Source organism: Tribolium madens, unplaced genomic scaffold, assembly GCF_015345945.1.
Source record: "Tribolium madens isolate multiple individuals breed KSU strain unplaced genomic scaffold, Tmad_KSU_1.1 Scaffold_71;HRSCAF=194;Tcas5.2_LG6, whole genome shotgun sequence".
NCBI classification, from domain to species: domain Eukaryota; kingdom Metazoa; phylum Arthropoda; class Insecta; order Coleoptera; family Tenebrionidae; genus Tribolium; species Tribolium madens.
In genome coordinates, this window is record NW_025401041.1 from 7,915,407 (window position 1) to 7,929,131 (window position 13,725).

The following is a 13,725-nucleotide window of genomic DNA, read 5'->3' on the forward strand; positions in this document are numbered from 1 at the left end:
ATTTTTTCAAAATAAAGCAAAATTATATAATTTTTTTGCTTAATTTAATAAATTTAGAATATTTTTTAGCTAAAAATAAAAAAAAAATGTAAGATTTGAAGTGGTAAATTAAGTGGTAAATTAAGTTTGAAATACGTTTTTTTTGCTTATTTTAATAGAATCAGAGCATTTTGCAGCGAGCAACTTACTAAATTTACAAAAAATCACAAAAACAAAGACGAAAATTGCAAAATCATAATTGTATATGCTTTATTTGTGCTATTTTTAATAAATTTGAAGTGTTTTTTGCTAAAAATTTGAACATATTTTTTTTTTCAAAATGAAGCAAAATTAAGTCATTTTTTTGCTAAATTTAATAAATTTAGACTATTTTTTAGCAAAAACGGAAAAAAATTGAGAGATTTTGCATAACCAATGTTCAAAAATTGGTAATTTAAACTTGAAAAAATTTTTGCTTATTTTAATAGAATCAGAGCATTTTTCAGCAAGAAACTTACTAAATTCACAAAAAATTACTAAAACAAAGATGAAAATTGCATTATCAAAACTGGAAATGCGTTATTTTTGTTTTTTTTCCACAAACAAAGCAAAATTAAGTCTAAATTGTGTTTTATTTTCTTTCGACAGATTTAAGTTCGAAATACTTCAAAACGAAGAAAAATTGGTCTGATTTCGAGCATATCCCAATCACTTATCCTTATCAAATTGCACCATAACAATCAGTAGCGTGCTAACAGTGTTTAAAACGCTGAAAATAGTCGATTTTTTGATCTGAAAAAATCCCCCCGCTGAAAATTTCGGAAAATTCAAAACCAAACAATCCAAAACGAATTTATTCCCTTGACTTGTTTTCACTTTTTGGGCGATTTTAAGCAAATTTGAAGCCTCTTTCCCCACACAATCACACATTATAATTAGAGTATAATTAGTGATGAAAATCAACGAAACTTGTGATATGTTTGAGATAAGAAACTGAAATTTGGACTTTTCAAACCGGAAGAAAAACAAATCGTCAATGTAATTGACAAAATGGAGAGTCGAATAAGAAATTATCAAAAGTAGGGGAACCCCAAAAATATCATTAAATTCGTCAACGGAATTTTTCAGCTGAAAACTGAAACTTTCAATTTTTGTAACAAGAAAAACAAATTCATCGGAGGTGATTTGTCGGTAATTTCGCAAAATTTGGTTCATTTTCCGATATTTTGACTTGATAATGTCCAAAATTAGGAAAATCATAAATCCGAATAAAAATTGACTGTAAATTTCAACGTCAATTATCACAATTTCCACAATCGATTTCAGGATGATAATTCGCGTGAAAGCGTAATTCGACATGAGGACAATCACCCAAAAAACCACATTCACAATTAGAAAAACACAATAATGTCGAAATTCGAACTTTGGCTCATTTGAAAACATTTTGAAAAAATCAGTTTCTCGATGAAACAAAATCGTGTAAAAATTGAAAAAATAAGCTATGAAATCCATTAAAACACTCACGACAACCTTGATGTGAGTGTACGATTTGAGGTAGGGCCGATCGATGCTTGCGAAAATGACCAAAATGGTCAAGATTGTGAGGAACACAAATGAGTAGATTTTGCGACTTTTGGGCCCAATTCCGACAATTTTCAGTGTGTTTAAGACCAGTTCTAGCAACTGCTCACTCATTTCGACGATTATTTGATTAAAACTGAGTGAATTAGTGGAGTTTTACGCCATTTGTGGAATTAAAAGTGTGGGCAAATATTTATTCTTCGTAAATAAATTCGAAAAAATTCTAATAATCATAATGTTGGGTTATTTTTGTTTATTTTGGTTAAAATACAGAAAAAAATTGTTAAATGTTTTATTTTGATAGATTTAGAATGTTTTACATTAAAAAGTCAATAAACGCATACAATTTTACCAAAAAAGCAAACATTTTCCTAAATTAAATGCATTATTTTCGCTTTTTAGATCAATTTAAAGCATTTTCTTATCAAAAAATAAATATTTTACAAAAACAAAGCAAAAAATCATTCAATTAAGTCACAATTTTTAATAAAATCAACGATAAAATGCAATATTTTTGCTTATTTTATAAATTAGATCGTTTTTTATTGAACAACTCAAAAAAGTTTAAGAATTTTTTTTAAAACAATAAGTTAAAAATCGCCAAATGAGTCTGTAACAAATTGCTCTCTGGGAAATTAAGAGCGTTTTTCAGGGAATAATTACTCAAATTTTATACATTTTACAAAAACAATGTTAAAAAATTTGTAAATTAGTTTTGAAATACGGTTTTTGTCTTCTTAAAACGTTTTTCACAAAAAAACTTGGTAAATCCAAAAAAAATTAGCAAAACAAAGAGGGAATTGTAAAAACCATAACTGAAAATGCGTTATTTGTGCTTTTTTCAATAAATCTGAAGTGTTCTTTTTGCTGAACAATTACAATATTATATAGAATTTTTCAAAACAAAGCAAATTTTGGTCTAAAATATGATTTATAGCGATTTTTAGGAAAAATTTACACAATTTAATTTATTTTTTAATAACAAAACTAATTTAAGTTTAAAACTCTTTTTTGTGCTAAATTTAAAAGATTTAGAACGTTTTTCAGTAATAAATTATAAAATTTGATAGATTTAGCATAAACATTGCTGAAAAATTTATAATTTAAATTTGCAATGTGTTTTTTGATTAATCAGAGCATTTTTTAGTGAGAAATTTACTACCTAAATTAAAAAAAAGATATATAAAAAAAATTACAAGATCATAAATGGAAATGCATTATTTTTATTATTTTCTTCTGTAAATTCGAAATTTTTTTTGCTGAAAACTACATTAAAAATAAAACAAAGCAAAATTAGGTTTAAAAAGCGATTTTCAGAGAAAAATTTACAAAATAGGATTTTTGTCAAAATAAAACAAAATTAAGTCAATTCTGAAAAATCGATAAATTTAGTTTGAAATATCTTTTATTGCTTATTTCAATAAAATATTAGAGCATATTTCACCTGAAAATTGAGTGGTAATTTAAAAAAAAATCAAAAGAAGAAAATTGTAAAAAAGAGCATTTTTTATTAATAAATTTTAAAAAATTTATAAAAACAAAAGCAAAAATTGCAAAATCACAACTGCAACTGTGTTATTTTTGTTTTTTTTTACAATTTTAGTCAATTTCTTTTTTAATTCTTTATTTAACAACCAAAACATGTTTTCTTAGGTAGGCAACCAATTGTACACGTCATAGTAAATTTAGAAATCGAGTTATAAACTTTCGGAAAAATAAAATTCAAGGACATTTCATCTGAAAAAACACTAAACAATTTTCTATTTTAATTCTATTAAATTTTAAAATTTATTTTGCATCTAATAAAAGTTAATCTTGCATTTTGTGTTGCCTACCTGTACAAACGTTATTATTTAATTTCAGGCAATAAAAAACTGTTAAATGAATTATTAAACAATTAAAATTTTACAGTAAACAACTGACAAAACGAGGAAGTGTAAAAAAATTGAGTTATAATATTCCAAAAAATAAAAAACCGAATACTCTGGTTTTAGAGGGAATTGAAAGTCTTTTTTTAGTAGATTATGAACCCGTAATTGCCATTGTGTTAAAATTTCAGAAAAAATTTCTACTACGATTGGAATTTTTCCCTTTTTTTTGGCACCTCTCAATTTTAATCCGATTTAGCCAAAATTTTCAGGAAATTATTTCCTTTTCTAGACCCGTTCGTGGCCCGATTTTGCGTATTTTTGGTTCATTAAAAAAAAAAAAATTCTCTCCTTAACCATAAAATATAAAAATACACTGCCGCCTCTGATGAAGTTCCCCTCTAAAATTAGTAAATTTGTAGGTCTAAAATAAAATGTTTTCTATAAAAAGTAATTTCAAGTTCGCTAACTTTACTCATAAAATCTAGAAAACTTTAGTTAAACTAAGCCAAAAATTGCAAAATTCAAAAAGTGTTTTCAAGCAAAAAACTCGCAAAAACAGAGATTTTTTTCTAAACTAACAAGAAAATTTGCTTTATTTAGTTTAGGATGTGTTATTTTTAGAAATAAAACCCCAATTGGCAATTGTCTTTTTTTGTAGTAATTGTAATTAATTATTGTTAATTAATAACAGTGCAGCAAGCAAAGTGTTTTTTATTTTTGTCGAAACGGAGCAAAGTAGTATATTATAATAAAAGTTTATAAATTTATAATCATAAAAAAACTTAGCCGTGATGCAAACCCTTGAAAACAAAAATCACATTTTGTAAAATTTTTATCAATGATAATTATGTAAAATTGGTGGCCTTAAAAGAGCGTGAAATGCCTTATGTAAGTAAATAGATAAAAATTTGAGAATTTTGGGGCTATTTTATATGTAACTTACTTATATAACCTTAAATTTTACGGTTTGCTAAAGTAACACTTTGAATTACAAGATGGCGCTTTTAAATGTCAACTAAGTGTAATGAGAGGAATGGAAGGAAAGTTAGCCGGGAGGCGAACCGGAAATACAGAAAACCACTTTACTTCGAATGCCTTTATTCAGGGGCATGTGACGAGTAATGATTTTGTCTTACATAATATTATTAAAAATATGATAAAATTGTGTATAAACATATAATTTGTGCTTACAAAATTTCATAAAAGCGATTTGATGCGAAAAACAAGCGTAACAAATAATTTCAACAAACAATTAGGGAAATATTTGAAATTGTCTTTCATTTAACCACCTTTTTTACAAAAAGATCAACCTTATCGTAGATTTTGCGACGGATATTTAGCTCGAGGACTGGCACTGCGACAAACGGACGCAACTTATTGCTAAATGAATTGCTACGAGAAATAAGGCAATTGCCGAGGCAAGATATGCACCTACAAGAGCAAAAAACGATATGTAACACAAGTTTTTAAAGTGATAAGTCCTGGACGCAGCGCCAGTCGAGCACGAAAATGGAAATTTCTCAATTGTAAGCTGAAAGTATCTATTATTTCACTAAAATGTCGAATTTTCCAAATTCGGGTCTTAATTATTACAAATCTCACTGGTTTCAACAACAAAAGTGCTACTTTTTGGGTTTTTTCGGACTCCCCAATGGCGATTCCTGGAACAATAATTGAACAAAAACCCGTAATTTGTGTTTTTTTACCAAATCAAGCTCGTCGAGTGACTCTAATTTGGCGATTGGGGCTGTCTTGTCTTCTTTACTATCTTTCTCCTTGCTTACAAACACATCAGTCCATGATGGGTCTTGAAACTTATCAAAATCAAAAGCTTTATTAAACGAAGCAAACCTGGAGAAAAATTAGTATGCAACTCTTGTTGACTATGTGCCTCACCTATGTAGTACTTGGGAATGCTGTTGACATTTCGAGATCGGTTTAGGTTCACTCACCGACCTTTGAAACGTGTACCTAATTCTACTAGGATCTAGATTTTCATACTCGGGCACTTCGTGCCCCCTTTGCAACAGCCCCAGAATAGTCTTAACATCCCCCGCGAGACTCTCCTCCAGCTGTTGGATCCTCCTCGTCAACTGATCCAATTTCGAATGGATGTTTTCGAGTGGGCTTGGTGTGGAATGTTGGGGGGCTTCATGGTGGGGCGAAGAGGGGCTGTTGGTGTAATAACTGGTGCTGCTAGAGATGGGCACCTGGGGCGGGGGCTGTTGCTGGGCGGAGTCCTGATAGGTCCCCACGGAGGATTGGCGACGGATGGTGCGGATACGGTGGCTGGAAGGGGGCGTCGATTGGGCTGCAAGACATGAAAGGTTACATGGGGGCACCAAAGGGGGCAACATGCGCATGCAACCAAGGCGAAATACATACATATATAGAAGAGAGAGGTGCGAGAGCAACGATGAGGAAATTTACACTAAATGAATCGAGTGGGTTGGGAGAAACAAAAGAGTACCGAATGCACTTGAAATACGTTTACTACGCCAACTGGTCTAACTAATAACTATTTGGTCTAAATTGTAACCTAAAATTTTGAAATTTCAGACACAATTTTAAGATACTTGCCATCCGATTCTTCTGTTTTACTAGAATTTGGGGAAAAAGTAACAAAATATCATTTTTATCAATTGCCAAATTGTGACAGATCTAAAAATCTAAGATAAACAACACTAAAACTGATTATATCTAGTTTTGATGCGACTAATTTCTATGAGTCGGCAATGTCTCAGACTTTTTGAATAAAAAAATTCTTAAAATTTTGTGAAACTAAACTTTTTCAATAACAATTAATTACATTATTAAAATGATTTAATACTTACTCCCGTTTTACTAAAATTTGGGAAAAAAACGTAGCAAAATAATTACTATCAATTGCTAAATCGTGACCAAAATCTAAAAATCTACGACAAAAACTTATTATATCTAGTTTTGATGCGACAAACCTTTATGGGTCGGGAATGACTCAGTCTTTTCGACTTTAAAACTTTATGAAACTGAATTTTTTCAATTACATTATTACATCTCAATAATTTTATACGTTTTTATACATTGTTCTAACAGAAAAAAATGTAATTTGTGTTTCCTTGTTTTTGTTAAAAAAATCCGATACTTGCCTTCCGATTTTCTCGTTTTACTAGAATTTGAACAAAAAAGTATCAAAATATTTCTTGCCAATTATGGGTCAGCAACGTTTTAGTCTTTGCGACTACACAAATTTTTAAAACTTTGTGAAACTGAACTTTTTCAATAACAACTAGTTACGTTATTACATCACATTAATATAAGACGTTTTGTGTATATTGTAGTAAGAGAAAAAAAATGTAATTTGTGTTTTTTCTCATTTTTGTTAAAATAATCCAATACTTGCTCTTGTTTTACTTTAATTTGGAAAAAAAAATATCAAAATATTTTTGTCAATAGCCAAATCATGATTAAAATCTAAAAATCTAAGACTAAAACTTATTATATGTAGTTTTGATGCGACAAATTTCTTGAAAAAATTTTTAAAACTTTATGAAACTGAATTTTTTCTATTACATTATTACATTTCAAAATTTAGTGCATTTTTTATACATTGCACTTACAGAAAAAAAATTGTAATTTGTGTTTTCTCGTTTTTGTTAAAAAAATCCGATACTTCTCCGATTCTCTCGTGAAAAAAGTGTCAAAATAATTCTGATCAATTGCCAAATTGTGATAAAAACTTAAAAATCTAAGTCAAACAACACTAAAACTCATTATATCTAGTTTTGATGTGACGAATTTTTAAGGGTCGGCAATGACTCAGTTTTTCCGCCTTTGAAAAAATTCTTAAAACTCTATAAAACTATTTTTTTAATTACATTATTACGTCACATTAATTTTATACATTTATTGTACATTGTACTAACAGAAAAAAGTAATCCGATTCTTCCTTTTACTAAAATTTGGAGAATAAAAACGTATCAAAATAATTTTTGTTGATCACTAAATTGCGACAAGAACCTAAAAATCTAAGTTAAACAACACTAAATCTTAATTTCATTACATCAAGTTTTAACAGGACAAATTTTTATGAGTCGGCAATGATTTAGTCGTTCCGAAACTTACCCTCCAATTCTCTCATTTTACTAGAATTTGTAAAAAAAAGTATCAAGATAATTCGATCCAATTGCCAAATCGTGATAAAAACTTAAAAAGCTAATTCATATCGAAGTTATATCTACATTTGACACAACGAATTTTTATGGGTCGGCAATGACTCAGTCCTTCCAACTTTGAAAAAATTCTTAAAACTTCATAAAACTGATTTTTTTAATTACACTGTTACATTACATTAATTTTATACGTTTTTTATACATTGTACTAACAGAAAAAAATGAAATCCGTGGTTTTCTCGTTTTTGTTAAAGTAACCGGAAATTTCCTTTCCAAGTCTCCCGTTTTTCTAGAATTTGAGGAAAAAAGTATCTAAATAATTTTTGTTGATTACCAAATCGTGACAAAAACCTAAAAATTTAAGTTAAACAACACTGAAACTTTATTTTATTGCTCTCCGAGTCATTTTTTTTAAATTCTGCGAAACTAAACTTTTTCAGTAGCAATTTTAAATCACATTAATTTAATACGTTTTTTGAACATTGTGAAGCAAAAATTGTAATCCGTTTTTTTCTCGTTTATTTACTAAAATTGAGAAAAAAATATCAAAATAATTGTCAATTGCCAAATTGTGACAAAGATTGAAAACCTAAGATAAACAAGACAAAAAGTTATTATATCTAGTTTTGATGCGACAAACTTTTATGGGTCGGCAATGACTCAGACCTTCCAAGTTTGAAAAAATTCTTAAAACTTCATGAAACTGAATTAGATTATTACATTACATTAATTTAATACGTTTTTTGCACATTGTACACGCAGAAAAAAAACACTGTAGGTAATCCGTGTTTTTTCGTTTTTGTTGAAATAATCCCTCATTTAAGCAAATAAGCGGATTTCACATCCGCCTATTCACTTTTCAATTAAATTCAAAGCTTCAAAGCAACGTTTCAATGTCGTATTTCAATTACACCCGGTATAAAACAGTGTAGAGTGTATTTCATAAACAGATATCTTACCTATGAGCGGTTGATGCGTTTTGTGTAACCTTAGATCGGGTATACTTCTTTTGAGCTGTGATAGCATGCCTAAACACGGTCAATATGCAATAAAATTCCTTTTATTACTGACACAGTTGGCTATGAAATCGTTTAAACTGTGTCATTAATAAAATAAAATAAAAATTAATACAAGGTTCGTTCCGAAATAACGAGCAAAAAGGGGAGAGCACATCAAAACTGTCAAAAGAACCAATTTAATTTTCGGATTAATTTATTAATTAGTTTAATTAATGGAAATTAATTACCTGTAATTGAGTTTAAAGTGGACGATCTTTTCTTCTCTTCGCCGAAATCCAAATTAATTGGTGTCACATCTTGACCGGCTTTTTCAGTGGTGAATTCTAGAATTCCATGTCCTGGAAAACACCCGAGTTGCATACTTTTTTTTTCTAGTTTTTTTTTTTACCTGATTCGGACTCGTCGCTGTATTGGGAGTCTTGTCGTCCGGTCATTGAGTTTCCCCGACTTGAAACGCCATTTGAGTTAACTCCGCGGAAAAAACGACTTTCTTTGGGGTGATTTTTGGGGTAGAAAGAGCGACGAGGGATGACACCGGCTTGCTCCTCCTAAATCACATTTTAGTAGGGGGAAAAACGCGTAATTTTTGATACTTACATCCCTTAAATTAAACGTAATTTCTAAGTTATTCATAAATTGGTTATAAAACTCCGGGTAGAGTTCTAGCACGTCTAGGAGATCATCTCTATGTATCTTATGTAAATCACAGTACGTCAAAGCCCGAACGTTACAGCTCGATTTTCCCAATGTGGGATGTAAACACGGGTTTTCCCCGAAAATATCATATTTGCCTGAAAAATAACACAAGTCATAACAACTAATAAACCAAATACAATATTTGTACAAGCATGAGTCGCAAAGTTTGCTTGTAATCTAGTGTGTTGTTATTTCCGGTTCAAATCCTGATCCCACATAACCGGAAGCGCTACTAATTAACTTCAACGAGGCTTGAAAGTCGATGGAAATCACGGTTTAATTAATTTTTTGCACTCAAGTCTATGGTTTCTAAGAAAAACTCATTTAAAATTTAATCATTCTCACAATTTCCATCAACAAGTTTACTTTTTTTATTTATTTTTTTCGATAACTATTTATTATAACATTATTGAAAATGGACAACAATCGAGAATGTCAAATTTTGACAGTAAAAAAAAATAATTAAGATTTATTCTTCAAATAATTATTTTTCAAAGAAACAAAGATTTTAATTGTTTTACTTTTTCTTGTCGAAAAATCTAAGACTTGTTCTGATTGGTTGATTTTAAAAGTCGCAATTGATTGGCTAAGGATCGACCAATGACACTCAACTTTAATGCATTGAATAATTTTTTACTTTTTATTGGTCTAATAATCGAAAGTGCATGATTTATATTGGCTCTGGGGTTGGCTCCACCCATTGTGCAAAATTAGATCCAATTAAAGTAAGATAACTCACACTAAACGCTGATTTGTTGTAAAACTTCGATTCAGAATTCAATAATTATCCAGGATTTTTTTAATGGGTGGAGTTACTTATCGTTGCTAGGTTTTGGTCGGATTTTGGCCAATAAGAAAGAAAAACCGGTTTGTCCTCACGACAGTGGTAATGACGTGAATGCGAAATGATTATTATTGGCCCTTGTAATAAATTAAGAAAAGTGTCCAACCAATCAAATTCAAGATTTTGCAAAAACCTCACTGATTGGCTATAAAAAAAAACTGTTTTAATTTTATTCGAATTTGCTTTGAAAATAACACAATTTAAATTGATTTTCCAAATTAGCCACGAAAAATTGACTATTTCGTCAATTTTTTTCTCAAAATTCCAAAAAAAGAAAACTTAAAAATGATACATAAATTTAAATTTGTTTCCTCAATTGGCTTTGAAAAATTCATATCTTTTTTTCCGTCTAGTAACAAAATTGCATACTTTTTGCATTGTGGTGGGCAATAAACAATTACTTTTACCAACAAATTAACAATATTTAGAAAATTTGTACAAATAAACGCACAAATGATGAGTTTAATTTAATTCTTCACTTTGTAACAGCAATAAATCGTTTTAGTGATAAAAAATAAGAACAATATGTTTAAATTTGAATTTGTTTCCCTCATTGACTTTGAAAAAACCAATTTTGCAATTTCAAATCTTTACTTTTCATATTTATTTTCTTAAATTTTGTGAAAATTTTATTTGTTAAATGCAAAATTCGCTATAGTTTAGAAATTATAGTCGTAATTATATATTTTTTCAACTTTAACGCATTGAATAATCTATTACTTTTTATTGGTCTAATAATCGAACCTTGCATGATTTATATTGGCTCTGTGGTTCGCTCCACCCATTTTGCAAAATTAGATCCAATTAAAGAAAGATAACTTACACTAAACGCTGATTTGTTGTAAAAATTCGATTCAGAATTCAATAATTATTCACGATTTTTTAAATGGGTGGAGTTACTTATCGTTGCTAGGTTTTTGTCGGATTTTGGCCAATAAGAAAGAAAAACCGGTTTGTCCTCACGACAGTGGTAATGACGTGAATGCGAAATGATTATTATTGGCCCTTGTAATAAATTAAGGAAAGTGTCCAACCAATCAAATTCAAGATTTTGCAAAAACCTCACTGATTGGCTATAAAAAACTGTTTTAATTCTATTCGAATTTGCTTTGAAAAAGACGCAATTTAAATTGACTTTCCCAATTAGCTACGAAAAATTAACGTTTGATAAGAGACTATTTCGTCAATTTTTTTCTCGAAATTAAAAAAAAAATGATAAACTTAAATTTGTTTCCTCAATTGGCTTTGAAAAATTCATACCTTTTTCCCGTTTAGTAACAAAATCCCAATCTTTTGCATTGAAAAGTGTTCTTAGTTGGCAATAAAATTACTGTTACCAACAAATTAACAATGTTTAGACAATTTGTACAAATGAACGCAATTTAATTCATTTTGCAATAAAAATAATTCGTTTTAGAATTTATTTACAAAATAAGGAAAATATTTTTAAATTTAGATTTGTTTCCCTCATTGGGAATTTCAAATTTTTATTTTTTATATACCTATATTTTGTTAAATCTTTGGAAAATTTCAAGTGTTACATGCAAAATTTGCTGTTGTTTAGGAGTTATAGTCATAATTATATTTTATGTATGTTTTACCTTATCAGCAATTTTTTCAATAACTATTGATCGTAGAACAATCACCTTTTTTTCATAGGATAGAAAATTAAATGTGCTTTTCAACGGTACTAAACATAAAGAGTTAATGCTAATAATTCCATAGTTTTGTCAAAAATCTAAAGGTTTAAAACTTCAAAACTGATTGAGATGCACTTGAAGGAATCTAAAAAACACAAAAATAAAAAAGCAAAAACAGAGCATAAACATAAAAGCATGAGTTTTTTATCGTAAAATATCAAGTAAAATTTGTATTTTATTAAGTTTTATTAAGTTTAGTTAGAAACTAAGGACCAAAGTTTGAATGTTTTGAACTATGCATATTTAAAATGTTCCGGTAAGTTGATTGACGTGTAGAAAACTATGGAATTTTGAATATTTTAAGAGTTATGATGCTTTTACATATTTTCTCGATAAATTTGAGTTGCAAGTTAATGAACTTTTTATATAAAAATAGTAAACATAAGAAGTTTTCTGAGAGTAATTAAGTAAAAAAAAAACGATAATTTGCGAGTTATGAATTTTTTTAACATTATATATGGATCATATTGACTTTATGTGACATTTAAACTTAGCCTGAGGTTGTGTTGAAGCTGTTTTAGACGTGGGATGTAACAATATTTACCTTCTGCCTAAACAAATCTGTCAAACTTTTAATTAAATTTTTTTCTCAAAAACATGTTTACTAATCATAATAATAGCACAAACTAAATAAACATTTGGTGAAAAACAATGCAAATTTTCAGTTTATAGAATAATTAAAAACTCAAATTCCGCACATTGTTTTTGTTATTAATTAAAACGCACGATTTGGTTTGTAATTTGCATGAAAAATTTTGTCATGCATTAAATTTCAATTTGTTTGATGAAAAAATAAATATATAAAAAAATTGCGATTGGTCTTTTTTCCTGATATATGAATCAGGTCAATGAAAAAGCACGACAACAAATCCCTTTCTGAATAAAAAAACTCACCTAAAATGGCCATCAATTCCTCAATTTTTTTCTCAAAATTACAAAAAAATTATTCAAAAATGATACATAAATTTAAATTTGTTTCCTCAATTGACTTTGAAAAATGTGTACCTTTTTCTCGTTTAGCAAACTTTTGCATTGAAAAGTGTTCTCAGTTGGAAATAAAAAATTACTGTTACCAACAAATTAACAATAATTAGACAATTTGTACAAATGAACGCAGAAATCAGGAATTTAAATTTAATTCTTCATTTTACAACAAAAATAAATCGTTTTAATGATAAAAATAAGGACTATACTTTTAAATTTAAATTTGTTTCCCTCACTGACCTGGAAAAAAGTGATTTTGCAATTCCAAATTTTTACTTTTTATTTTATTTTGTTAAATTTTGTGAAAATTTTCAGTTTATAGAATAATTAAAAACTCAAATTCCGCCCATTCTTTTTGTTATTAATTAAAAGTACGATTTGGTTTGTAATTTGCATGAAAAACCTTGTCATGCATAACATTTCAATTTGTTTGATGAAAAAATAAATATGAAACATAAAAAATTGCGAATGGTTTTTTTTTCTGATATATGAAAAGCTATAAATCAGGTAAATGAAAAAGCACGACAACACATGCTTTTCTGAATAAAAAAAAAACGATTTTTTGTCAACTCACCTAAAATGGCCATCAATTCCTCAATGTTTTTCTCAAAATTCCAAAAAAATTACTCAAAAATGATACATAAATTTAAATTTGTTTCCTCAATTAACTTTGAAAAATGTATACCTTTTTCTCGTTTAGTAACAAAATCGCAAACTTTTGCATTGAAAAGTGTTCTCAGTTGGAAATAAAAAATTACTGTTACCAACAAATTAACAATAATGAGACAATTGTACAAATGAACGCAGAAATGATGAATTTAAATTTAATTCTTCATTTTACAACAAAAATAAATCGTTTTAATGATAAAAAATAAGGACTATATTTTTAAATTTAAATTT

At 28.4% G+C, this 13,725-nt stretch overlaps 2 protein-coding genes across 5 annotated transcripts in view; both read right to left on the reverse strand.

Moving 5' to 3' along the window:
* Positions 1-687: 687 nt before the first annotated feature.
* LOC123009071 (gustatory and pheromone receptor 39a-like) lies at positions 688-1,674 on the reverse strand. Its single transcript, XM_044405190.1, has one exon. The coding sequence runs from the start codon at positions 1,672-1,674 to the stop codon at positions 688-690; it is 987 nt and encodes a 328-aa protein (XP_044261125.1).
* Positions 1,675-4,518: 2,844 nt separating this feature from the next.
* Positions 4,519-13,725, reverse strand: part of LOC123008648 (potassium voltage-gated channel subfamily H member 6-like) — a 58,127-nt gene continuing 48,920 nt past the window's right edge. For 3 of the 4 annotated variants that reach the window (XM_044404575.1, XM_044404574.1, XM_044404577.1), the window contains 7 exons: positions 9,199-9,392; positions 8,990-9,149; positions 8,829-8,939; positions 8,542-8,610; positions 5,328-5,742; positions 5,138-5,282; positions 4,519-5,092 (listed from right to left, as the gene is read on the reverse strand). In XM_044404575.1, the coding sequence (XP_044260510.1) occupies positions 5,054-5,092; positions 5,138-5,282; positions 5,328-5,742; positions 8,542-8,610; positions 8,829-8,939; positions 8,990-9,149; positions 9,199-9,392 (1,133 nt within the window). In that variant the 3' untranslated portion in view covers positions 4,519-5,053. The remainder of the gene's footprint in view (positions 5,093-5,137; positions 5,283-5,327; positions 5,743-8,541; positions 8,611-8,828; positions 8,940-8,989; positions 9,150-9,198; positions 9,393-13,725) is intronic. The other variant, XM_044404576.1, reaches the window with a different exon arrangement.